The following is a 26,844-nucleotide window of genomic DNA, read 5'->3' on the forward strand; positions in this document are numbered from 1 at the left end:
CTGCTGCTTGTTGTGAAGCCACCAGACGGCGCTCCTAGCTTACATTTTTGCAGTCAAAGCAAATAAAGAAATCAATTCATTAATTCCTTTTAAAAAAGCCAAAATAATCATCGACTGAAAGACGGCTCGTATGTCGAAAAACTCGAAAGTCTGGTCGTTGGCACCCCGAGGCACCCACTCTGTACCGATAAAAGTTACGAGCTCGGTCATGCAGAGAAATAACCATCGAACTCATGGTCCCACTGTACTGCATCTACTTTTTGTGAGATTTATCTTTCGTGGTGTTCGCCATGAGATTTGCCCTCATGCCAAATGTGTGCCTTGGCTCAATAAGTGCGAGGAGAGCCTGACGTCAACGAACGCTGGCCCACTTCATGATGGATTTGCTGCAGTGCTCGAGCACAACAACATGAGCTATTAGCCACTTAGCATCGCACATCGCTCTCCCTCTATTTCTCGCTCACCCTCACACACACGCACACGCACGCACACGCACACACATATATATATATATATATATATATATATATATATACAGTACTCACAGGCCCGTGGGACCAAAGAGCCTGAAGAAGCAGACGGAATACAAGTATCTGAAGCCAGCACTGCCGAGCACCGCCGCCGACACAGTCTCCGTCCTCATCCCCTCTCTCCCTCTCGTCTCATAGAAGTAGCGCAGTGCAGACGACAGCCTCCGCACATTCACTCAGCGCAGCTCGCGGCCTCACAGCAGCGAGGGGGGGCGGGCGGGCGGGGGCGGGCGGCGGCGGCGGTTTGAACAGTCGGGCATAAATCCTCACAGATGGCCGCGTGCTCAACTGCTTAGTGCCCCTGCTGTCAGCGCACAATCACTCAGAGTGCGCCCCCCTCGACCCCACCCGACCCGCGTGACCGTCAATCATAGATGCTTTTATTGACGGACGTCTCACGACGCGGACGGACCCGTGCCTTCCCGTTGTTGCTTGTCGGCATAAATTCCCGAACGGGCAGGCGTCCTCCAGCCCACCTTGAGGATCATTCGGGCCCACCCGGTCGGGAGCCACGCCAGAAGAACAATTAGCGGTCGTGCCAAAGTGTTCATCGCAAAGGCCGGGCCAAAACAATGTCGGGAAAAGCAGCGGAAGCTCAACTCGCGCCAAAGTCTTAAGAGTTTTCCCATATTCGACATGCGGAGAAACACTTGTATCTCAAATCGTCTTGGCCCATTGAAATCAATGGAAATGTCATTAATGCGTCACCCCCGCCTCCCGAAGCATATATTTTAATAAGGAAAATACCATTCTCTAATACTGTATTTTAGGAAAACAGATGTTAATAACTTTAACATTAAAGAGTTTGTGCATCATGACAGATTGCTTCAAGTCATTGTGCCGCTCCTTCTGGTGTGCCTGCCTGGAGAAGATGACTTTGTCCACGACCTGGAAGAGTCTCAGTCGGTGCAGAAACAATATATGCCCGTGAAAAGGCTGATTTCGATTCATTATCCCTTCTATGGCGTTTCCCATGATGTGTGAACATTAAGATAGCAGACTAACACAAAATTAGGTGGTTTTAGTTTTTGACAGTTAACTTGAAGATTGGCTCACTTCACTGTCCCCATACAACGCTCGTACATCATATTTTTGCTCATAAGCCAAAGCCAAAAAATCATCAGAAAGACTGTTAAAAAAAGTAATGTATTGGTTTTAGTATGTTATTGTAAATAAATTAAAGGTGAACTGAACAATGCCAACGAGGCCCTTGCATCCTTTGATGTTTCTGTATGTGTTTGGACACCCCTCTTCTACGCTCTCAGATTTTTCTCCATGTGTCCGTCAGTGGAAAACCAGGTGAGGTGAATAATCCTAAATCCTAAATCAACTCACCTGGACATGCCAGAGAAGTCGGCCTCCTCCTCCTCACAGCGCTCGTCCAACTCCTTCAGGGCCTGAGTCACATCCTCCTCCCACACGGAGCCGCACGTGCTATCTGGATCCAGGTCCGGGTCAGGTTCTAGGTCCAGGTCCAGCTCCAGGTCCGGCTTCGTCTCCGTTTCCGCCGGAGGTCGCAAAGGCAGGACAGTCTGTGGTTCCTCCTCACAGAGGGACCCCGGCGGAGTATCTATGGCCGGCGGCGGAGGGGGGGCCGGGTCCAGGTCCTCCTGAGGTTCCGGGCGATCCCGCGCATCCTGGAGCTCGCGCAGGTCCGGGCGGCGGGGGAGCAGAGGGGGGGCGGCGCCGAAGCCCGCGTCCTCGCCGACGCTGCTGCTCAGCTCGTCGGTCGCCGTGGTCACGCCGACGCCGTCCTGCAACATCAGCACATCGGACATCACAGACGGAGTCGACTCCGGACCTTCGTTAGGGCCTTTACTTAAGAAAGCGTATCATCTCGCAATGATCCAAGCGTAAAGTAAACAGCTTTAGTTCCTTCGCACGCTAACGTCTCCTGTGGGAAACCCAAGAAAACGAGAAGGGATCAATAAACACGAGGCAGTATTAATCTATCACGGAAACACCATTAGAAATTGCACCCTCGTGCCAGTGAGGGAACGACGATATGAATGAGAGCTCCTTTCAGTGATTTACGATCATCCTGCCATCCGTTTTCTATAGCTCATAAAGCGAGCGCGGGAGCCTATCCTAGCTGAATCCAACCATTTTCTTTAGCGCTTATCCTCATTAGTCTGTCCTCGCCGACTTCGGGTGAGAGAAGCAGGGTACGCGTCTCAATCCCAGGGCACACGGACAAAACAAGCTTTCATACGTACGGACGCATTCGAGTCTGAAATAACCCTAGCGAGCATTGTTTGGGTCGCAGTACCTGGGAAAACAGTGCTAAGGAACTATGCAGACATAAGTTGAGGAGCTTCAGTTCGACATAAGCGGTGCTTTGCTGCCATCTTGTGGCACCTATATGCAATTCTAAACTCCTTTTTCTAGGCGGGGTTGCCTCAACGCAAATAGTGTCGACTTGGTATTTTTCGCTAAATCTGTACCCAAATTACACCGATCTGATCAGCCTGATCGCTATCGGCCGATAAGCAGCATTTGATGCTGATCGGCCTATCGGCTTTCATGTCATAATTCGCCGATCCGATCAATGACATCATCGATCGGCTCTGCGCAAGACATTGACTCCACGTCGCTGTGGCGTATGAATCCAAAAGCTATTTGATTTTTAGCTTTGTTCCGTCCGTGTCTCGTGGAGTTGTACTGCAACTCCATCTGACGGCCAATAATGTTTTTTTTCCAATCTTGTCGGTGAAAAACGTGTTGTCGTTATGAGCCTATTTTGCGGTGTCTCAGACAAGCAACACGCAAGTTATTTGCAGTGTGCACAACTCAAGTCGTCGAAATGCTTCGACACAACAAATTTGATGGGGTTCCTGATGAACGTACACAAGTACGAACATGCGGATCGGTGATCGGTTATCGTTTTTTTTTTTAAACTTGCTGATCGGTGATCGGCCCCAAAAACCCTGATCGTGTAGAGCCTACTTTTAACAGATATAACAAGCCCTTATTTTTCCCCCAACTCCCTTTTGAAAATAAATGTAATTAGTTGGACGGTGATGCCTCACTACACAGTGACCGGACTTGGGAGTTTTGAGAGATACAATCCATCATTCGGACGATTTCTTTTGCTGCGAATCACGAGCAGAAATGGGAGATATGAGCAGTTTGGCGGCAGTGAACTCCACTCCACACCAAGCGGCAGTTTAGCAGATAGGGAACAATTCTTAAAAAAACAAAAAAAAGAGGCCTCAAACTGTTTATTGCCACTGACAGTTGTGACTAATATGACAGTAGCCTACCGAGTCCCTTGTGAAATGCTTCTTCCGCTGTCTCTATGTCTGCATTATACTGCCCCAGGAGGCCAAGGCGTAAACACCAGGAGGAGCAGCACAATGCACATTCAACTGAAGCAAAAAAAGGAATTCACAGAATAATATTTCATTTAGTTTGTAACTATTGTATGCTTTTATAAAGTACAATGTTCTTGTCTGCTATCACACATACAAACTAAACAAATGAAACTTCACAGGGCACCATTCGCAATTTTCCATGATCGAGTGTCTAAGACACGTTTTGGGAATCTGGGAGGAAGCCGGAGAAAACCCACGCACATGAAGGCCGAGCGCAGATTTGGATCTCAACCTCAGACCTGTGAGGCAAACGGGCTCCCCTGATTTATGATAGGGATAAACTAACAATATGTTGAAATTCCATAGCCGTGACGTAGAACACGCATCGTAACGGAGGCCGATTAGTCCAAACAATCCAATGAAAGGGCTTGTTTCGAAAGTTTTTGCTGTTGTTGTCCCCGTAACGGTCTAATGCATTGAGCGAGGCCAGCGTGGCAGGCTGCCAGTCCATCGGGCGAGAGACGGCGTGGAGCTATATTACGGAAAGCTTTTAGAAAGTGGCCGTCCTGCAAGGGAACGAGCTGGAGTATTGATGCTTTTTATCCGGGAGGCTCATTACGCTAAGAGCTGCGGCCGCGATGTCCTTGGGCCGACATTGGCTCGATTGAGGGGGGGGGGGGGACGGACACCCGCATTCATCATTCATTCGCTCGCATACAGGAAAGGAGATTCCTTGAAGGTAAAAACCGCCATTTAACCCCTTGGCCTCATTAAAACTTCCCGAGGACGGAGAGTTTTGCTCTGATTTTGTTATTTCCAACTTAAGTTCCAACACTGTTTATATCAAACTGTACCCTTTTCCTTATCCTCCATTGTGGCCACTTTTGGCCAATTGAAACCCAAGAAAAGTATGTTTTGAATTCATTGCTATTTACCGGATTGCTGAATTATAATTTGTTTTGTAAAATGGGTTTTCATTATAGACTCAACACTTGAACATTTTAGTTTGATGTTCGTTTTCAATCACATTTCTGGACAAGGCAGCAAGTAACAGTCTTGGTTTCCAATTATGAATTATAATGGAATCAGTCGTAAATACAAAGAAAAGGGAGAACGGTTATTTTATTCCAAATGAATCCTTTTAAATAGAAATAGAAATAAAATGTTCGTTAAGTGATTCATTTGAATTCAATTGAAAAAAATACAAAGGAAAAAAAAGGCAAACTATGATATAATTGTTCAAATGTACTCTTCTACATAAAATCATTACTGTCTTCGCCGCATCTCCAAACCGTTACTTTTCAGGAAATTAAAAACCAGCACATTTTTTGGAATGAACAAACATTGGATCTTAAGTTCTCAAGCTGTTTTCAACGCGACAATTAGTCAGTAATCTGACTACAAATAAAAATAAAGAAATACCACGCCCATGTGAATACTGACCAATAATATCGCTTTGTGGAAAAATGTGGACATAGCAGGATTGTGCTGGACAACGATGACATACTGTTGACCATTTTTAAAATGTATTTTATGAAATAATTGTTTAATTACATTGCAATTCATTTCAAATATGCGATTTATTATTAAAACAGAATACCTTACATGCCATTGTTTTTCACTTTTTAACTATATATTTTTCGACCTCATCTACAAATGACCTGCAACATCTGGCCAATCTAAAAATAACTCATCTGGCTCCTGTCAATGCAGTCAAGACGATGCAAGAATGCTCAGAAACAGAACACAGTGAGGACGTGCTCACCATGGTTAGTGCAGTGAATGGCAGTAAGTGTGTTTGTGAGCAAGTAAGTGGACTCAGGCCCACGTGTCATACTCACACATGCATTCCGTGGAGGTTACGGCAGCGGTGTCCGGCTCACAAGTGTTTAAACGGGAGGATTTCTTTTGTTTTGGGTTTGTTTTGAGTGGTTATTGGAGGTGAGCAGTTACAGCTGACCTGAGGTGAGTCTTTCTTGCATCACTCCCCCCAAATCAAATGCCAAAGCCCCACCACAATCATTATCACACCAAGGGGGAAAGTAAATCAATTCAAAGAGTAAAGGAAGCAAGCACTACACCAGGCATGAATGCAGCAGAAAGGAGAAAAAAAAAAAAAAAAAAAGCAGTAAAAGCGGAAAGACATGAATGGCCAAGCACCATCCCCGACCAGCGCTGTCATGAATGAGAAGAGTTAAAGCGAAGAGTTGAAGGCAAAAAAACAAAAAGCCAAGCTAGAAGGCACGCCAAGAGCACCGCAATTTGTCACTGCTCCCCACTGATCGCACCTCAGGCAGCCGGCTGCCGGTGCCGTCTGAGCGGGCCGTCTCCGACGTGGGGCTATCCGGCCGGGGGGAGGAGGGCAGACGGCGGAGGGGCGCCCCGGCCGGGGAGGGCTCCTCGGCCGGGGCGCTGCCCGACGACTCCTGGGACTGCTGCAGGGAGTCCACGTGGTTGGACGCCGTATCGTCTGTGGCCGAGTCGCTGTTGAGCTGGCGAAGATGGAAGACATTTTGAGGGCGTGTTAGCTGTTAGCATCTGAACACATGAACTATATGGACAAAAGTATTGAGACGACGACATGCCTTTTTTGCCCTTTTCAACCGCACGAAGGAGAAACGGAGGCAAATATGGCACTTTAACTCTTCTGCAGTTTAGCATTTTGTTTTTAATCAATCAATTTTAGGTTCAATTTATTTTTTTAAATCATTTAACACAAATCATTGGTCAATAGATTAACTGCACATAATAGTATAAACATATTAGTAAAATACTTTACACTAAGTGAATCATACATAATATAATTTAAAGAGGAGAATTCATTATTATTTTACCATCCATTTTCTGTCGCACTTCCCCTCACGCGGGTCGCGGGCGTGCCGGAGCCCATCCCGGCTGCCATCGGGCAGGAGGCGGGGTACACCCTGAACCGGTTGCCGGCCAATCGCAGGGCACGTACAAGCAAACAACCATTCGCACTCACATTCACACCTACGGGCAATTTACAATCTTCAATTAACCTACCATGCAGTCAAATGAAATTATATAATTCAGATACACATTAAAACATTTCAAAAGTCTATTTTATTCGATCAACGCTAACTTCATGGAATTATCAGCAATTGAAAAATGAGAATTCATTATATGTATTCAAATGAACTTTTTAAATTTTACATACACATTTTAAAATGTAAACAATTTTAAGAAAAAACTGGTTAATTATTGTAATTAAATTCATTACAAATTATGAAATGTAAATGTAAGAATGATGAATTGTAAAGTTTTATTCAAATAAAAACCTTTTCGGAACTAATTGTTGAAAGAAAAATGAATTTTTTAAGAATGAAAATAATCTCGTAGATACACATTTAAAGCATGTTAACCATTTCAATTTTGAATTCAATAAATGGCTAATGGATAATAATTGAACCCATTATAAATGATAGTATCAAAAATGAAAATGACAGTGAACTATTTAGTACAAACATGAATTTAAAAAAGAATTTTACAATACTTGATTTACTATAGTTCCATTCATTATAACTAAATGAGAATGCATGATTAAAATAAGCATAAGTTATGAATATTTGATGTGTGAAGACTCATGAGCATGTAAGCTCTCCTCGAGCTACTACACCGTACTTACCGACTAGAAAAGGGGCAACGGAGAACTTAAAGAGGGGCGAGCTACAGCCAGCCACCGCAGTAGAGGCTCATTAGAAAGGGGGCCACCAGCCAAGCAGCAAGCACCAAGCCCCTCGCGCGTCCACACAGCTCCAGCTCAACACACACACTCACTCACATACACAGCGGGCTGTGTGAGGAGCATGGCGGGTCGGGGGGAAGTGGGGGGCGGGGGGGGTTGTTTTTATGGAGCCCGATTAGAGTGCGACTTACGCGGCCAGAGCGGCTGAGAATCTGGCTAGCGCTCAGTACCTCCTCCTCGGACGACTCGTCCGTGTCCTCGTGGTTGGTGAGGTTGAGGCTGGGCGTGCTGCCGGCGTACTGGCACTCCTGCAGAGACGGCGTGTCCCCCTTGTCCATGCTCTCCAGAGAGCGACGCCGGACGCCCCAGTTGAAGTTATCCACGCTCTCCCCCTGCAGGACGGCCGCGGGCACGACAGTGAGGCCCAGCGTAAAATAGGAAGCCGGAACAAGCGCGTGACACCTCGCTATGGCTCACACGTACACCAAAACCAACACGAAATCAAGAAATGCTCGCAATGGCTACATATGAAGAAAAATAACACGAGGCACAGAGACACCAGACGCGGTACGACAGCTCAAGAAATACAAAGCGGGGTACACGCATACCGATAATAGGGTCCATATTTAAATTTAGAACCATTTGAAACTTTGAACAATCAAAGTTAGCAAAGGCCTCCTTATCGGATATGTCTCAACGATTATCAGGTCAGAGTGATTTGACCTCCTTGGTCTTGACAATGGTTAAAGCCATGTACACGCACGCATCGATAAATGGGCCAAATTTCAAGGTCAGCAAAGCGCAATTATCATGTCTCTAAGAGATTATCCTGAGCGATTTATGATTTATCCTCTGGTGTGGGGGTGTTAATAGTGATCTTTCCATCCCAATCTTGCCATGGGCTAAAGCGGCGTATGCCCAAACTGATAATCAAGCTCTATTTGAGCAATCGTTAAAAGCTTTCCGATCAAAGTCAGCACAAGGCCTGATCGTCCGATGTCTCGAAAAGATAATCCCTTAGCAATTATTCAGTGGTGTGGTGTGGTGTGGGGTAGGTTAAGTTCTGGCCCGATCTGCTTGGGAAAACGGTCATGGCTGACGATCATAAATGCGAAACCTGTTCAATATTTGCGATGGCTTTTGTGTGCGCACAGAACGACAGCCAATCAGGAATTTTGCCGGAGCTGGCTGTCGCCAGGCACAAATGGACGAGCAACTGGTTCTATAACGTGTTAACAACAAGTCATTCGCCACGAGAAGAACAATGTCAAGGAGAAGAGTTTGCCACCACAATGCAGGTTACGCGAACTGTAAGCCAACAGATAACCTTGCGGTTTCCATTTCTTCTTTCATAACTCCGCTTTCTTCGTCTTTGTATTTTCTATCATCAGTCTGGATGCCCTGTGCCACTGCACCGCCTCACAGGTCAGTCTTGGCACTATGACAGACACGCGGCGATTTGTTTCCTTGTCATCTGTGGCCTCTCACAGATTTCAAAAATCGATGAAGAAGTTACAAACAAGTATGTGTGTACCCCACCTACGCTGTTCACTAGACTTACCTGTAACTCCTTGTGGCAAAAGAAGAGAAGGAACACAGGTGTTATTAGACTCTCTGGACAATTAAGGCACACGGTAAGCACAAACACGGACACGCTCGCGCTCTTCGTGTGGGCTACGGAGATTAAACAGGACGACGCATGGAGTGAGTCAACATGCAGGGCGACTGGATGAGTCATATTCCCAGAAAAAGACCTCAGGGAATTCCTTTTTCTTACTGAGGAATTGTCTGTCTGTCTGTCTGTCGCGGGACATACTGTAAAACAATGTTATTTTCTGAGATTTCTTTTCTACAAAATTAACTGAATAGTTTATATTTTTTATCGCGACTCATTTAAAATACGTTTTTTTTAAATGTTGAGTAGAAAAACCTTATTTTCATTCAATTACACACATTTATAATTCTATTTGTATTATTTAAAAATTCGAAATAAAATACACAAACTAAAAATAATCTAATAGGGATATAATAAATAAAAATAATGTAAAATGAAAAATGTTTTTTTGAAATCAATGTAATAAAAATTTGAAGAAATGACTTTTGACAAATATTTGTTTTTGTCCCGTAGCATAACGGGAAGGTTATGGCTCAACAGACCGCCTATATTTGCCCACTCCATCCATATTCCATTTTTGTATCATGCAAAAGATCGGCTGAATATGGCACTTGCCTATTTCATACCCAGAAAATTCCAGTTCCTCCGGTATGGCTTTAATTTGTGTGTATTTTCTCACCTCGGCGTCCTCCAGTTCAATATCTAAGAAGTCAAAGTCCTTGAAGACGCCAAACTGCTGCTCGCTGCCCAGCTCCTCCGCCTGCGCATCCTCCTCTCGCACCGCCTCCTCCACGGTTGGGATCAGGCTGGTCTGCTGGTCGGTAGAGTCCAGATCCTCGCTGGACGAGAAGACCACCTGCGTTGGTGGGGGGGGACATTTTTTGTAAATATCTTATCTTTTCACGGCAAAACACTAAAGAAGTCCCCTCAAAATAATACAGCACACAGCCATTAATATTTAAACCGCTGGCAACAAAAGTGAGTACACCCAGGAGGGAAAATTAGCCATTCTTTCTCAGGTGTGAATAGCGAGCTGGTGCGTTCAATTTGGAGTTATTGATCGAAAACGCTCATCATGGTAATAATGTTGGCCACACAAAATATTGACATTTTGGACTCAATATGGACATTTTCACTTCGATTTCTACTCACTTGCTTTGGCCTCAACAGAAAAACGGTGAATAACACAGGATTGGTTGTAAAAAAAAAAAAAAGAATCAGTGAATATGCAAATTTGCCAATAGCGAACAGTGAATATGCAAGCCTTCGATGTATGTGAAACGGAATCTTTACAGTAGGAAAGGAGCCTTACAGATGGATTTTTGGGAATGCCAGACTCCGGACCACATAGACACAGAACATTCATGAGTCGCTCTCTGGTTCTTCTCTGTAAAGAAAAAAAAAACCAAACATTTGAAATCAGGCTGCTTGGGAGTGGTGGTGGGGGGGGGGGGGGGGCAAAATGTTTAGTTTTCACTTTGTTGTACCTGAGAGAGTTGCGGCCTCTTCCAGCTCACCGGCACAAGGCCATTGGAATTAGATCCGGAAGACGTGGAGGATGTACTCCTGGTGACGGCGTTCATCTGCGGTTTCCCATTCCGACTGGTTGCTGTGCGCTGATCGCCGTATTTGTGTCCAATGATGGGCGTCTAGAGAGGACACCTGATTATCAGTGAATACCGCAATTATATCTGCCAGTAATTGACCCCTCCTTCTAAAAAGGTTGACTGTTGCCTATCGATGCCACCAAAGTAACCATTTTCTTTTAAAGACATGGCGATGACCACTCGAAACAACATAGAGCCTTGGCACGAAGATGCCACAAGATGGCACCAAAGCACTACTTTTACACAGGGATTTTCCAGCAAACAGAGCATAGTGAGTAGTGAATTGCTGCGTAACACTGTACATGTGTCTAATTTTTCATTTGTTATTTAGGACTTGTTAGTTAACGTTAAGCAACGCTATGGAAACATGTTTTCATCTCAAAAAAGCCTGAGGCAACACAAACTAGCTCCTAAACCGCAATGTTCTTAATTTCAGTAGCATTCAGGCGGAGCACTTTCGCCGCCTCTGAACAACAGAGGAAAGACGCTTACCTCCGAGATGTCAAAGTGGAAGTCCAGCGTCTTCCCAGGCAGCTCCTTGGAGGAGTTGTTGAATATGCGCGTGAAGGCGATTTCCGGCGAGCCGCACGACTCACTGCTGTACGAGCGCTGCACGTCGTCGGGCACCACCAGGCTGGCCGAACGGGACACCACCAGCTTCAGAATGTTCTGCGCCTCTTTCCAGTGAGGGCTCTGTAAGGAGAGATGAGAGGGGATTGGAGCGGAGGCCAGGTGAGCTGAGTTTTGGGTGGAATTTAGCAATGCGAAGGGAAATATTTTCCCCAATCCCTGCCCCCGGCGCACAACGGCTACAAAAGCAAACCAGGAGATTAGATGCAAAAGAGCGGAGATAGTACAGAATTAGTTCGAGGAGGTCATAGTAGTGTGCGGGAGTTCTACAAAACTGTAAATCAGCTGACATAGCAATAACAAATATTTGACAACAAATAAATAAATCCAGACAAAAAATTAATACAAATTAGAGATAAATGGAACAAAAACTATAAAACAGCTGACAGAGGAACATTTTAAATGAATTTGAATGAATGAATTCATTATTTTGTAGTATATATATATATTTTTTGTTTGTTTGTTTGTTTGTTTTTGTTTTTTTTAAGGGAAGGGTGGCAGGAGTCGTCAATGAGTCAAATTGTCTCAGCTCTTGATGGCGTGGCAGTATCGGCATGAAATGAGAATCGGTCAATTAGCGCGTCACTTGTGCTGACCTGAACGTATTTTCCGATGATCTTCATTATTTCCAGGTTGAACTGCTTGACCGGGGCGGCCGACAGGTCAATATGACTCAGCAGGCTGTAGATGATCTGTAGCAAGGACTGCTGCATGCCGGGAAGGCCCTTCTCCAGCAACTGTCAAACACAACACTCTGTCAAGCGCGAACGCACACGGCTCGGTCTCGTCCGTTTTGCTCGGCGCACCTCGGCCAGGTAGGTGACCAGGTTGAGGGTGATGTCTGCGAAGGCGTCGTGCACGTAGCGGCACACCACATTGATCCAGTTGGAGCAGTCGCGCGAGTAGCTGTGGGTGCTGTATAGGCTCATCATGTGAGCCAGGTTGGAGAGTGTGGCCGACTTGTCTTCGGCGCACAGCTTGGCGATTTTGTCCGCCGTCTCCTTGCAGAAGGCCGTGGGGCTGTCAAAGTGCTGGATGAGGTGCGGCAGCAGGCATAGGATGTTCAGCGGGAAGCCTGACAAGGGAACATGACCGATGCGGATGAGTTTATATGTCAAAAATCTAACCATTTCATCTCATGACTTTAATACCGTGGCAGCATAGGTTAGCATTAAGACGACAGCGCCAGAACAGTACACATTTGGGCTTATGTTGTAGGAGTTCCGTTCATACAAAAAATAAATAAATAAATAAAAATACCTGGCATAAAAGGCAAATCAAGACAAACGACTACGAGGGGGGGAAAAAAAATACAAAAAGGCAAAGATAAAGCATCAACTAACAAAAACCTGAGAAATATATGACAAAAAACGTTGAAAAATATGTGGAAAGAAATTGACAAAAACCACGCCAAAAAAACAAAAAAAAACCCCCAACAAAAATCTGTCAAATAGGCAACAGATCAGTGATAGACTACCATGCGTTCCGACCAGCGTAATAATTCGGGCGAAGGTGGTCAAATGTCGCCAAAGGACAGATATAAATCTGACAAATAGCAACAAAAATCGGATTTTAAACAACCGAAAAAACTGACAAACTTGGGGAAAAAATAAGGCAGAATATGTGACGAAAACCAGGATAAAAATCTGGCAAAAAAGTGTAATATAACTGACAAAATATTACAAGTATATGGTTAAAAAAAAATAAAAATAAAAATTTTTTTTTTAATAAAACTGACAATAATAAATGGATGGAAATTGGACAAAAATCAGGCAAAAACAGACAAAAATGTGATAATCTGACAAAAAAAAAACAACAGTAAAATAGCTGAAGAAAAATACAAATACTTGGCAAAAAACTGACATCACGTAAAAATGAAAAAAAGGTGATTAAAAAAAACTTACATAGCTGACCACAATGAAAAAACCAGCTGACAAAAAAATGACAAACAGCTGGTAAAAAAACTGAAAAATTGGCAGAAAAACAATTTAAAAAAATAAAAGAAAATAAAAATCCGAAAACAAAGCAGACCAAATCTGCCATAAAACCCTGACAAATAGACAATAAGTTAATGATGGCTACTTTCTGTACAAATTTTGTTTAAGTCACCGCCGTAGGAATGCAACTCGAAACCAAGCACCCCCCCCCCCCCCCACCCCACCTCTCTGTTAACCACTTAGGCCACGAGGACTAAGTCCACTTGCCTGCCAGTCGCGAGGGGTCGACGAGCGCGTGCCGAGAGACGCTGATGAGCCTGCTGAGCAGCTGGATGGTGAGCTCCTGTGTGGACGTGGAGGTGAAGCCCTTGAGGAAGAGCTGCAGCAACCCTGGGAAACTGTACCACTTGAGCTTGGCCTGTATCCTCTCCAGATGCTCCCTGTTCTCCTCCCGCTCCAGAGGCAGCTGGCCAAGCAGCTTGTTGAGCAGCCGCAGCGCCAGCAGATACTCGAACTCGTAGTCCGACTCGAGCAGCGAGGCGGCGATCCAGAAGACGGTGGCCATGAGGTTGGCGGGGTCAACGGGGGGGTCTGCGTCCCGGCCCGGGCCCCCGCCGGCGCCCAGCGCCGATAAACTGCGGGTGCGCGCGAGGTTGCCGTGGCTGCCCCCGAGGCGGTCGGCCACGTCCAGAGTGTTACTGCGCCGCCGGTCCTCCTTGCACACACCCATCAAGCTGGCTCGTAGGGAGTTGCTGCGGTTGTGCGCGTAGCGCCCGCCGCTGCTCAGGTTCAGCTGCCCTGTGCTCTTCCTGTTGGCCGCAAATTTGGGCCCCAGCAGGTGATCGTAGGTGGAGGTTCTGAAACAGACAAAGGAACATCGGGGCTGAGCGGGTGAGCCCAGCAAGAGTATACACACACGAATGACAGGACGTACTGTACTAAGGCGGTGAGGAGGTCGTAGTTTTTGACCGTGTCTGCCAGTGTGTCGATGCCAGACTCCAGTGTGAGTAGTAGTTCGATGACAAAGCCCTGAGAAGACAAAAACAACCATTAACAACCTTTAGTCTGTGTACAATGTCCAAAAAGCGACACAATCGGGAGTCTGCCATTTTCTGTAAAAATACGCCTCTAAGGCCAAATAGGACGTGAGGAAATCGAAAAAGATAAACTCTTGCTGGTGAAATACTGCATCGGTAAGTGAAAAGGTCTGGCTTTTGCTCTGCCGTTGAGCCGCTTGCATAGTTGCGACGCCCTAGCTCTGTCTCGGGTCACCATGGTAACCAAAGCCCATGGAGTGAACAGTGACTCATTTTGCCTGAAACAGAACCGCACACCGCCCCAAAAATGTACAGTTACCTAGCCATGCCACAAGACGGTGGCATAGCACTACTTTCTATTCAATTTGGTGACGGCCTATTTTTTTTCCCCCGGAGCTACAAGCGTAGTAATAAGTTCTGACCTGAGCCTCCTCCCCAGGGTCCCCCACAGTTTCCACCAGTCTGGAGAGGATGTCGGACAAGGTGGCGGGAGCGAGTGGCTGCTTGAGTGCCCGGAATATCTGGAAGGAGCGTCCGGCGTAGTGGCGGGAGGAGCACGAGAGCGCTGTTTGCAGGGCCACGTCGCTCAGCAGAGTGTCGAGCTGAAAACCTGAAGGAAGGACTGCACCCCCAAAAACAAAAACAAGAAATAAGTTTTGATGCTCAAGGAGCGTAAAATCACTCCAAATCATTGTTTTTTTAAATTACAAAATCTAGCACTCTCCAGTATTGTACTTACTTACTTCATCCATCCATCCATTTTCTGAGCCGCTTCTCCTCACAAGGGTCGCGGGCGTGCCGGAGCCTATCTCAGCTGTCACTCACACTCACACTCACAATCACACCTACGGGCAATTTGGAGTCCTCAATTAACCTAGCACGCATGTTTTGGGGATGCGGGAGGAAACCGGAGTGCCCGGAGAAAACCCACGCAGGCACGGGGAGAACATGGCGGGGCCGGGGATTGAACCCCGGTCCTCAGAACTGTGAGGCAGACGCTCTAACCGGTCAGCGCCGTGCCGCCAGTATTGTACTTTATTTAAAAAAAGAACCTGCAGCAATAACACAATAAAATGTATTGAATGTAAAAAAATAAAGTGTATCACGATTTAATGCTTCAATTATATTAATTGTGCTGCTCCTTATGGTGTGTCTGCCTTGGCCAATATAATACAGCCATGCATACAAAGGAATAAGATTCACCACTACTCTGAGTAACATAGTGGGATGCAACAATATTAGTCGTTTTTCGCAGAGGATAAAGAATATGGACCTGCGAAGAGTATCGCATTGCCTGTCTACATGTGTTGCTAATATCCGTTGCTTGCGGGGTTATAACACAGCCGAGATCAAAAGACTATTTTTCACAAAACGCACCTGGCTGGGCAAGTTTGAAGACGGCCATGACGTGTCGGACGAACACGCTCAGCTGATCGGCGCTCTTAATGTTGGGGTACTTGGGAGACACATCCTCGTGGTTCCAGAGTGGTCCGTGCTTCCTACAACACACACAGAGGGGGAAATCATGCCGAATTTGTCAGTTTGCTCTCAATGAAATCAAGTCTCCAATTTTGCGTCGTGGTTGTTTACCGATTGCAACTGAGCATTATTTGGGGTTTTTCATTTTGGAATCACGCGCCAATAGTTCTTACCCTCCGAGCAAGCCTCACTCATAAAGCGCTACACGGCCGAGCGCATTCCTATGTTGCTGACTAAGTGGTACCTTATGTTTCATCCCGAGCCTTATGCTATAAATAACGTGGTGGCCTTTCGGTGACTCTGAGAAACAAAAAGAAGTCAGCAGGTTCTAGCACATTCTCTATTCTCGACTTAAGACTTACAGCATTCTACACTCACATTGGGTTAAACCGCACCGCGTATGCAACTAGCCTCTTGCCCTGCCTCAGCCCCTGACATTTGGATTTTGCTCTGTTTCACTGTCGCTTCTCCTCTTTCCTCTCCACCTGCTCTCCTGCTCAGAGAGGCAAAATGTGCGTCTCGGCTCAAAGGTTGAGAAACATCGATAATCAATAAACAACAACAAAGCAGGCCAAAAGGAAACCAAATGCATATGATGTTACAATACCCGATGCAGTCAGTGTGCTGGAAGGATGAAAGCAGTTGCACAAAATGACCGTGTGTTAACAGAAATAGGAGGGTCCTCAGTTAACAACGGTCCCGACATACGGGGTTTCGAGGTTCCAAACGGTGTGCCATCAACTAGTTCGCACGGCACAAGAACACACGCTCAGTTAGTGCAGTACTCGTTTTTCCATTTGACAGTTTCAAATGTTTGGCCCAAAAGTGTTTTTCACACAAAGAATTGCTGCATTTATAACTTTACTACTGCCAAAGACTACGACCTGTACTGTGGGTTATGGATGTCCCCCATAAATAAATAAATGATTGACCCCCCCCAAAAAAAATCTGGCAAAAGACAATCTGTTAAAAATGTGGCCAAAAAAAAAAAAAAACGCAGAACAAAAATGATAAAAATGTGAAAAAAAATAATGGGCAAAAACAGACAACTGACAAAAATACATTACAAAACATACAAAAATCTGACAAACAACAACCAATCTGAAAGACAAAAACATTTTTTTCCCCCATATGTCAAACTGACAAAAATATGACAAAAATTTATAAAAATGTAAAAAAAACAGTCAAATCTGACAAAAAACATTGAAAAAGTGAAAAACCTGAAGAAAACTAAAAATGACACACAAAAAAAAAAACCTAAGAAAAAATTACAAAATACGGCAAAATGGACAAAAATATGAAAAACAAAGAAACATAAATCTGGTAAAAAAAAAACTGACAAAAGTACAAGAAAAACTGATAATCTGACAAAAATCTGTCAAAAACATGGACAAAACTCATGAACAAAAATATGGATAGAAAACTGAAAAACAAAATCTGATGAAAAACTAACAAAATAGGGCAAAAACCTGACAAACCTAACAAAAAAAGGCGCAACGACACTGTGGGAAAGCGAGGGCCGAGAATGTAAACTGTATTGACGAAAAAGATGTTCTCACCTGGAGGTAATGAACTCTATCAGCGCTTTGACCTTCTCGTCTTTCTTTGCGCTGGCGTCCACCTCGCTGAGGAGCGAGGGGGAGGTGTGGGACATGTGGGACATGTGGGACAGGGAGGAGCCACCGGCACCCAGGCTGATGCTGGACGACGTGGAGCTGGAGCTCATGCCTGAGTCCGTCACTGGCGACGGCTGACAGTCGGGCAGCAACTCTTGCACGCCTGCATCCACAAAAAACGCACCATTACATCCATCCATCCATCCATCCATCCATCCATCCATGCATCTACACGCACATATCTATCTATACATACACACACACACATACATAAATGGACAATTTTTACACACACATGCATGCACCCACGCAGCGGGTCTCAAGTGACATTTGCAGAGAACAGCGGCAACATTGTGACCTGTGAAGTGGAAGTCGGGCGCAGGCGGCTTGACGGTGAGCACCCTGGGGTCGTTGAATTCCCTGTTGCGAAGGAGCACCATGGCCACGCCCTGAACGCTGCTGTTGGCACCCTGCACAATCAGCAGGTGCAGCAGGAGCCGCTTGCAGTGCTCGTACACCTCCGGGTGCTGGTGGTCGAACCCTGGAGGAGACACGAGGCGGCGTCAACAGGAAGCCAGACCTCAGGTGACGCTAACAAGCGGCAAGCGAGCGAGTTACCTATGAAAACGGCATGCAGCAAGAGGTGCAAATAGGCGCTCCACTCCACCTTGACGCCGTGATCCACTATGAGATCGGTTAGTAGGATGATGGCAATGTTACATCTGAAAAACAAGCTTTTTGGTCAGTAATTTGTTGATGCAAGCCAACCTGAAAACATCGCGGACCTCTTGCCTACCTACTTAAGGGTTGGTTTATTTTGCCTGATTTTCTTGAGATTTCTGTCATTTTAACTTGTTTACATTTTTTGGGCGGCGTACCTGTGCAGTGCGACAGCGGGGCCGTTGGTCTCTGGCAGGTAATCCACCAGCGGGGACCAGCAACCACCCGTCGGGGGGAAGGGGAGAGGCGCCGGACGGTTGTGATCCATCACTTTCAAGCGCCAGTTGGCATAAAGCGGCATGGAGTCGCCTGGGAGAAGAGTTTGGTTAGCCCGTCGTTTCTCTCGACGGTCGTGCGAGTTTGCCCTTACTTTTCTCTTCTTCGTAGGAACCACCTGAGCTGCTGCTGTAACGAGACTCCAGGCGGTGGTGCTGGCGATTCAGGTTGGTGTTCAGACCGCCGTAGATGTCCAAATGTGTGTAACTGAAGAACACAAAACATACCATGTAAAAACAGAAGCACTGACCCAATGTACATGTGCATCCTAAATTCTAAAATGGTATTATTTGTTCCAAACAGTCTATTTTCTCCATTTCATTTCCATTTTCCCTATGCTGTACTGTTTCAGATTTCAGATTTGAGATTTCAGTCTCTGTGCTGCCATATTATTAATCTGTACCTGTCCTCCGTGTTAGAATCTTTGACCTTGCCGTCATGGTGACCGTCGTGCCCTGGCACCATCGTGTTGCTGCTGGATGTCGTACCTGCAGGACAACACAGACGCGACGCGACGCGACGCGGCGTTCTGATTTCCACTAAGCGCAGCTGTCGAAGACTCGTGCGGCTAACCTGAGGCGACCGAGGGGATCTTGTAGCTGGAGCTGATGCGGTAGTAAGGCGGGTTGTCCATGTGGGCCACAGCAGAACTGACGGCGTCCGTCAACTCCAGCTCGCTCATCAGCTCCTCCAGCAGCTGCATGGTCTTATCTCGGCCCAGGTACACCACCACTCGCTTTACCTGCAGAGAACGGGGCAAACGAACGAGTGATCGGCAGAACGCGCCAGAGATGCCGCCGCGTGTAAAAGGGAGACTCACGTAGGGCAGGAGGCTGGGCTCGCTGCCGACACCAGACATGCTGATGAGGAAGTGCAGGATGATTTTCAGGTTCTTTGGCCAGCTGTCTGCTAAGGTGGTCCACACGTTCTCGATCTCCGACCAGGCAAACTCATCCCCGTACTACAAATAAACAAATCGGTAGTGCTGCCAGTCAAGTTTTCCCAGTGGGGCCACACGCTGCTAGCACTGCTCCTGCGCTTGCCCTCATTAAGGTAGCGGGTGAGCGGGAGCCTATCCCAGCTCTGTGGGGCAAGAGACACAATACAACCTGGACCGGTGGCCACTCAACTGCGGGGCTGTCTTAACCTAGCAAATATTTTGCACTCCTCAAATGTGTCCTCAGGTTGGAACACACCATAGTCCAGCGCCAACTTATTGCCTTTTGTTTGGTTTTGTCTGTTTATAGCCTGACATTTTTCAATTTGTCACGTTTTTGGTTCTTTTGCCGCTGATTCTCCTCAGTTTGTGTCTGACATTTTTACATTTTTGGTTTGCCAGACTTTTTTGGTTACATCTTTGTCATTGATTTCCACCGTAGGAGAGCTGTTCTGATGGCGGTGATGCAACCTGAATTAGAAAGCAACGCCGTCTTTTTTTGAATTCGTTTTTGACATTTTTTTGCTAGATGTTTCTCAGTTTTTGTTGCTGCATTTTGCTCAGATCTTTGTCAGTAATCTTTTGTCCACCTACAGCATCGACGTGACTTGAATTTTTACCCAACTACCATTTAGTACAGGTAACAAACCTAGTGCCTATTTGCTACTTTTTGGGGCTCCGTTTTTTTTTGGTCCTAATTCCATTAGTTTTTTGTGTGTGCCATAAGCGACACGTCCAGAAGTTGTAACGCACCGTAGTCAATCACTAACCTAACCTGCTTCAACAGTTAAGTCGTATTTCCAATAAACCTTTGTATGAAATACACTTGTAGGCCATAAATGTAAAATAAATGAAAAAACATAGTATGGCAGCAACGGAGAGTGCCTTTTTTTGAGCGTGAGCTCATATACTTACACTTTGTACCATTTGCAACCTCAAAACATCATGTCAGTTACTATCCTAAAGTGATGAACCCCTGTAGATAAAACCTAACTCCTATGCGAACCTTTTGTTGTCTTGTTCCTTTTCGCCATGTCAGCCTATCATGACTCACACCTTGTTTTGTCCGACCGCATTTCCAATCAGTATCCTACTAAATGCAAATAATAGCCTCCTGTTTCAATTTCAGGCGCAAGAGCTGACCCACCTTGGCTGTCATGAACATGAGGTTGTTGAGCACCATGGTGGTGGCTCGCGGAGAGCCCCATCCCTCCCCGTGTAGCCATCTTCGGCTGTTGACCATCATAATATCCCCGTCCTCGTCTTCCTCGCCACTGCCGGGGTCCTCCGGGCGCCGCGTGGCGGGCTTGAAGTCCACTAGCTCCACGTTGTTCATCCAGGGCAGGAGGTAGTGCAGCATCACCTGACGACCGCCAGGGTGTGCCGTTTGGATACGCTGGCTCACTTCTGCATGCCAAGGGACATGAATTGCTGAAAATAACTTGAGAACAAATCCAAACTCTCTCCAACTGTCTGAGAAGTATAATAATAAGTAAAAACACCGCCTCTTCCCTCACTCTGCGGGAGCATTATTATTATGTTACGATTCTGCTTGTTTTTCTTAAAACAATAACCAGTGAACACAGTTCGGTTATACAAATTGGACTAAGCCCGTTTGGTTGAAAATGCTTCTGTGCAGAAGCAACTGGTCAGCCATAAAGGTCATACAGTGAGTGCAGATACAGCACTCACTGTAGTAGTCTCACCACGCTGCACTATTTGCATATCTGTTCTTGACCAATAGTGGCCACTCATGCCAGAGTAGCATCTGCTCCATTTGCACACCGACTCAGGAGTATCCGCAACATTTGCACAATCAACATTGTCCCAGATTATCGTACTCCTCGCTTGAAGTCTCGGCGCCCTTTGCACGATGCTCATTGCAATACGAGTCATTCGAACTGCTCTAAGTGCGAGAGGACTCTGCATCTTTTTGCACAAATTAAAAATGTACCGGCATTACCTAGCAAACTAGCAAACCTTTACTGCTCAGTGACTGTCAATGTCAATGTCTTTACGTCTCCAAAGTGTTCTCTGTCAATTGACCGTCTGTTGTCGTACTCGAGCGGCTCCAATTACCGGAGACAAATTCCTCGTGTGTTTCTTGGACATACTCGGCAAATAAAGATGATTCTGATTCCGAGATTTCATTTCATATGTGACAGCCTATTGAGTTTGTTTTTTGTATTGCATCACTCACGGCTCTAAGGCCTTTCAAAAATAATTAGGGAAGTTGCTGTCGGCAACGTATCATGACATTTTAAACCATGACAGCATAAAAGAATTAGTGAATTTTTTTTAGCATATTAAATTACCAATTGAACATGGTTGTGGGCTGGTGTGGTGTTGATGTTGGTGCGCAACAGTACATGCTAGTAATATAAAGCCAAATACCAACTTGAAAGAAGAGGCGTTTGGTAACTCAAGCAAGATGCCATTTTTGGAATTTTCTCAAAAGTTGTCATTTTGGAGTTGCGAGTCTTCCGACTGACGGTGGCGAGTTATTTTATTTTTTTTTTTCAACCTGCACATTGTGCAAACAAACAGGAATTTTAAAGGTTATTTGAATTATGTTTGTTTAAAAAAAAAAAAAAAAAAAACCTTTAAAATGACAGACTTGTCTTTTTGGCAATGGACAAGCTGAAAGGTAGTAAACTCAAACAAGGTCTGAGGATTCAAATAATATCCAAACTATTTCTGATATGGCTCCTGTTAGGTAAAAGATACATTTTGACATCAATACAAAAACTAGCACCCTGCAAAGAGCAGTATTTGTAAGAGCTGCTGACCAGAGAAGATGGGTAACGTGAGCTCCGGGTAAGTCCTGGCCAGCTCCTCGGACAGCTGGTAGTACGACACGGAGTAGAGGTGCGGAAGTGGCGAGGGCGGCGTCAGTATCCCGTCCGTTCGCAGGATTTCCAACTTGTGGGCGTAGCGGAAGAACTTGGGTTCGAGCACCTGTGCATGTGCACAAAAACAAAAACCAAAACCTAACAACCCCAAAACAGAGCCATCACAACATAGATAAGAAGCAACTCGTATGTTCCATCTGCATGTGTTGCTAACGCTTGTGTTCAAATGTCATTTATTTAATGGTTTATAATAACTGCAACATTGATGCTAGTTCCATTAGCCTGTCTATAGAGTTTTGCATTGTTTGCTAGCATTAAGCTGTTTAAATACAATGTTGCACTTTTTTGGTTTTTAATGTTCAGTTTTACAGTAAAAAGGGAGTGACAACAAATGGCTGGAATAAAGTAACTTGTTTCTTTTTTGAAGAAATGTTCACCATTTTCTCACCTGTAAAAGTTGCATAGCCACCTCATAGATATCCCGGGAGGAGTCGGCGGCCTTGAACAGAATGAGGTTCAGCAGCACCACAGTATCAAACTGATAATCCCTGAGAGCAACGCAATCGAGCATAAGAGGAACAGCAAAGTGGAACAGCAACAAAAACCGTCCCCGCGTAAAAGGTGGGCTCGAGTGTCCAACCTGTTATGAAAGACGTTGGCGATGGCCCGGAAGCAGCCGGCAGCCACGCGACGGGAGCCCGTGTAGCAGCGGTCCACGGCCCAGAACATCAGGTTGCTCTGGTCCGGGTTCAACTCCAGCAGCAGCATCACCGCCTCACAGCCCAATTGGTGAACCTGAAGAAGCCCGTTGATTGATTTTTGTACAGAAGGGAAAGTACGCAACTCACAAAAACTAAGCTAGTATGCTAGCTAATACTACTGATGAGTCTCATGTCGAAGTGGTTGGAGTCGACATATTTAATGACTAAATATGTCAATTGTTTATGTTACACGGGTTCATGATTGTGTACATGCTCGATGCTTTATGATCCTTTCTGTTTTTAGTGCTTTGTCACCATCTTGTGGAAGCTATACACAATTAGAAACCCATTTGGGGGGTGAGGGGCATCAGCATCTCGTGGATCTTTGCAATTCGTGGCAGTTTCTGCTGCTCAAGCTCAAGGGCCACGTCCCTCTGTAGTCAAGTAGAAAGTCAAACAACTGTGATTATTTCATATATTCTGTGTTTGAAAATGTGGGTATCATTCACAACTCTTAACATTGAAAATATCCCAGAAGGACAGTGGGAAAAAAAATTAAAATCTTTGAAAGATGCTGGCAAAAAAAGCTACTGCAATACATTAGCTCCAAACAGACTTCCTCAGTGTCGGGATTTTTATCAATATTGTAAAAACCTCTATGTACCTGACAAAAATGACTCACTCCTTATACCGCCATGTTTGGCGGTATCTCTGAACAACACTAGAGGGCCCTAGTTGCACACTATCAGTGGTGTGACTGTGACCTCAACTTTCTGGGTTAGGCCAAGCAAAACCGTCTGGCTCATTGACATAGCACCTATGTTATGCATTATGTAACCACATTGTTCTTTAGACTATTCTATTTATTGACAGCTTGACTGCGCAGGGGCGTAAGATGAACAAAAGAAGGAACTACAGTCAAAACAGAATTTTGATCTTGCCAATCTAAACTCAATTTTGGGTGTGAAACCTCTGCTTCTGTGGTCCAAAGGATTTAGGACTTTCCGCTCTTTGTTTTGCAGCGTTTGTCAGTATGTGTGTTGTTAGTTTTGAATAATGAACAGGTTTAACATTGACAACTATCGACCGACTGTTTTCAGAGCAGATCGGGGAGTAAAAATCCCCCGTAACATAACCCACACCACAGGATAATCGCTCCAGAAACATCTGATAATTACGTCTTTGCTAACTTGGATCGGAAGGGAGAAAAGATGCTCAAATTCGGACCAATTGTACGTGTATACCCAAGTTAAGGCAGAGGTTTATAGTTTATTAATATGCTGGGGCATTTGAGCTCAACCACCTTCTTATCTTGAGAATCCAGGATGTTGTCCAGCCACTTGTAGAGATAGCCATCAGAAGAGAGGCCAACGTTGTCAGCGACAGGACCACAACACAACACAGCAGACATGGCCTGGAAGGCGGACACACACCATTTTATTTCACCCCTCCCACACACTTCAAAACATATTAAAACACACATTTTAAACATATTGTACCATGTTTCATGAAATGTTATTCATTTAATAATTGCTCTGCCATGTCAATCTAATCTGTCCGGGGGTCTTCAGAATCCATAACGCTGGGCGATGTAACTTAAACTACGACCCCAATTCCAATGAAGTTAGGACGTTGTGCTAAACGTAAATAAAAACAGAATACAATCAATTGCAAATCACGTTCAACCTATATTTAATTGAATACACTACAAAGACAAGACATTTAATGTTCAAACTGATAAACATTATTGTTTTTAGCAATTTAATGGCTGCAACACGTTCCCAAAAAGATGGGACAGGTGGCAAAAAAGATGCTCATCAAACACCTGCTTGGAACATCCCACAGGTGAACAGGCTCATTGGGAACAGGCGGGTGCCGTGATTGGCTAGAAAAGGAGCTTCCCTGAATTGCTCAGTTATTCACAAGCAAAGATGGGGCGAGGTTCACCTCTTAGTGAACAAGTGCGTGAGAAAATAGTCCAACAGTTTAAGGACAATGTTCCTCAACGTACAATTGCAAGGAATGTAGGGATTTCATCATCTACGGTCCATAATATCATCAAAAGGGTCAGAGAATGTGGAGAAATCCCTGCATGTAAGCGGCAAGGCCAAAAACCCGTGACCTTCGATCCCTCAGGCGGCAGTGCATCAAAAACCGACATCAATGTGTAAAAGATATCACCACGTGGGCTCAGGAACAATTCAGAAAACCAATGTCAGTAAATAAAGTTCGGCGCTACATCTGTAAGTGCAACATAAAACTCTACTATGCAAAGCAAAAGCCATTTATCAACACCCAGAAACGCCGCCGGCTTCTCTGGGCCAGAGCTCATCTAAGATGGACTGATGCAAAGTGGAAAAGTGTTCTGTGGTCCGATGAGTCCACATTTCAAATTGTTTTTGGAAATTGTGAACGTCGTGTCCTCCGGGCCAAAGAGGAAAAGAACCATCCGGACGGAAAGTTCAAAAGCCAGCATCTGTGATGGTATGGGGCTGTGTTAGTGCCAATGGCATGGGTAACTTACACATCTGTGAAGGCACCATTCATGCTGAAAGGTACATACAGGTTTTGGAGAAACATATGCTGCCATCCAAGCAATGTCTTTTTCATGGACGCCCCTGCTTATTTCATCAAGACAATGCCAAACCACATTCTGCACGTGTTACAACAGCGTGGCTTCGTAGTAAAAGAGTGCGGGTAGTAGACTGGCCTGCCTGCATTCCGGACCTGTCTCCCATTGAAAATGTGTGGCGCATTATGAAGCGTAAGACCCCAGGCTGTTGAACAGCTGAAGCTGTACATCAAGCAAGAATGGGAAAGAATTCCACCTGCAAAGCTTCAACAATTGGTGTCCTCAGTTCCCAAACGTTTATTGAATGTTGTTCAAAGAAAAGGTGATGTAACAAACACAGTGGCAAACATGAGCCTGTCCCAGCTTTTTTGAAACGTGTTGCAGCCATCAAATTCCAAGTTCATGATTATTTGCGCAAAACAATAACGTTTATCAGTTTGAACATTAAATAGCTTGTTTTTGTAGTGTATTCAATGAAATATAGGTTGAACATGATTTGCAAATCAGCGTATTCTGTTTTGATTTATGTTTAGCACAACGTCCCAACTTCATTGGAATTGGGCTTGTATATCAGTTTTGGGACTGCTTCTTCAACCGATGGGATTTCAAATTGTTCCTTACAGGGGGCGGAGCGCTGGCCCTCAATGACATCTGCATTTTTTTATTCTCTGATTAGTTGGTCAGAGCAAAGCTGTTTGACTAGCAAAACAAATCCGTAGTTCACTGCAGAAAACAATCCATTTAATAGTCAGCATCTCCGGTGAGTATGATGCATTTTACTTACATTTTGTCATATTAGATACCTATTGATTCTGAACTGCTCCAGAGGATGTGTGCTGTTATATTGCATTTTTGTATACTGTTGGTGCTTTTTTATATTTGCGACTCGATAGTCAGAGGTTAATTATGTCTGATAAATCCCCAGATACCATATGCACATCCCACCACGGATACATATAAAAAGCGATAGCGAGAAACTGCAGACTTCCATCATAAAGTAGGGATTTCCGTGACAAGTAAATGGGCCGCGTTATGTGACTGCAGGTGTGTCTCCACATGCACCTTTAACGCGCAGTACTGATGACGGTTGATCTGCATGTTCCGGTCACTGTAGCGGTCCAGCGGCGTGAACATGATGCTGAAGGGGCCTGCCCAGTGGCTGAACAGCATAAAGAGGCTGTGTCGCAGCGACTGCTGTGGGAAGATGCTCCGCCGCTGGTGCACTGCAAGCAACAAGTGGGGACTTTCATTTGTTTCAACCTTAATGTGAAAATAACGTTGAAGGACATGGGTTCTCATACTTTTTGAGTCCATG

General features: G+C 45.2%; 1 protein-coding gene across 9 annotated transcripts in view; it reads right to left on the reverse strand.

Annotated features, from left to right (window-relative positions):
• fryl (furry homolog, like) overlaps positions 1–26,844 on the reverse strand; it is a 98,560-nt gene that overhangs the window by 8,664 nt on the left and 63,052 nt on the right. For 7 of the 9 annotated variants that reach the window (XM_061778471.1, XM_061778468.1, XM_061778465.1 and 4 more), the window contains 27 exons: positions 26,592–26,752; positions 24,261–24,371; positions 22,897–23,051; positions 22,705–22,804; positions 22,194–22,362; positions 20,552–20,811; positions 19,288–19,428; positions 19,041–19,209; positions 18,871–18,955; positions 18,562–18,674; positions 18,350–18,500; positions 18,090–18,193; positions 17,830–18,012; positions 17,415–17,634; positions 15,754–15,875; positions 14,799–14,998; positions 14,274–14,368; positions 13,607–14,196; positions 12,209–12,477; positions 11,999–12,139; positions 11,265–11,465; positions 10,653–10,814; positions 10,478–10,552; positions 9,845–10,021; positions 7,742–7,942; positions 6,133–6,336; positions 1,866–2,284 (listed from right to left, as the gene is read on the reverse strand). In XM_061778471.1, coding sequence (XP_061634455.1) covers positions 1,866–2,284; positions 6,133–6,336; positions 7,742–7,942; positions 9,845–10,021; positions 10,478–10,552; positions 10,653–10,814; positions 11,265–11,465; positions 11,999–12,139; positions 12,209–12,477; positions 13,607–14,196; positions 14,274–14,368; positions 14,799–14,998; positions 15,754–15,875; positions 17,415–17,634; positions 17,830–18,012; positions 18,090–18,193; positions 18,350–18,500; positions 18,562–18,674; positions 18,871–18,955; positions 19,041–19,209; positions 19,288–19,428; positions 20,552–20,811; positions 22,194–22,362; positions 22,705–22,804; positions 22,897–23,051; positions 24,261–24,371; positions 26,592–26,752 — 4,978 coding nt within the window. Of the gene's footprint in view, positions 1–1,865; positions 2,285–3,793; positions 3,899–6,132; positions 6,337–7,741; positions 7,943–9,844; positions 10,022–10,477; positions 10,553–10,652; positions 10,815–11,264; positions 11,466–11,998; positions 12,140–12,208; positions 12,478–13,606; positions 14,197–14,273; positions 14,369–14,798; positions 14,999–15,753; positions 15,876–17,414; positions 17,635–17,829; positions 18,013–18,089; positions 18,194–18,349; positions 18,501–18,561; positions 18,675–18,870; positions 18,956–19,040; positions 19,210–19,287; positions 19,429–20,551; positions 20,812–22,193; positions 22,363–22,704; positions 22,805–22,896; positions 23,052–24,260; positions 24,372–26,591; positions 26,753–26,844 lie in introns of those variants that run through there. The other 2 variants (XM_061778472.1, XM_061778467.1) reach the window with 2 other exon arrangements.

This window comes from Phyllopteryx taeniolatus, chromosome 7 (assembly GCF_024500385.1).
Source record: "Phyllopteryx taeniolatus isolate TA_2022b chromosome 7, UOR_Ptae_1.2, whole genome shotgun sequence".
Classification (NCBI taxonomy): Eukaryota; Metazoa; Chordata; class Actinopteri; order Syngnathiformes; family Syngnathidae; genus Phyllopteryx; species Phyllopteryx taeniolatus.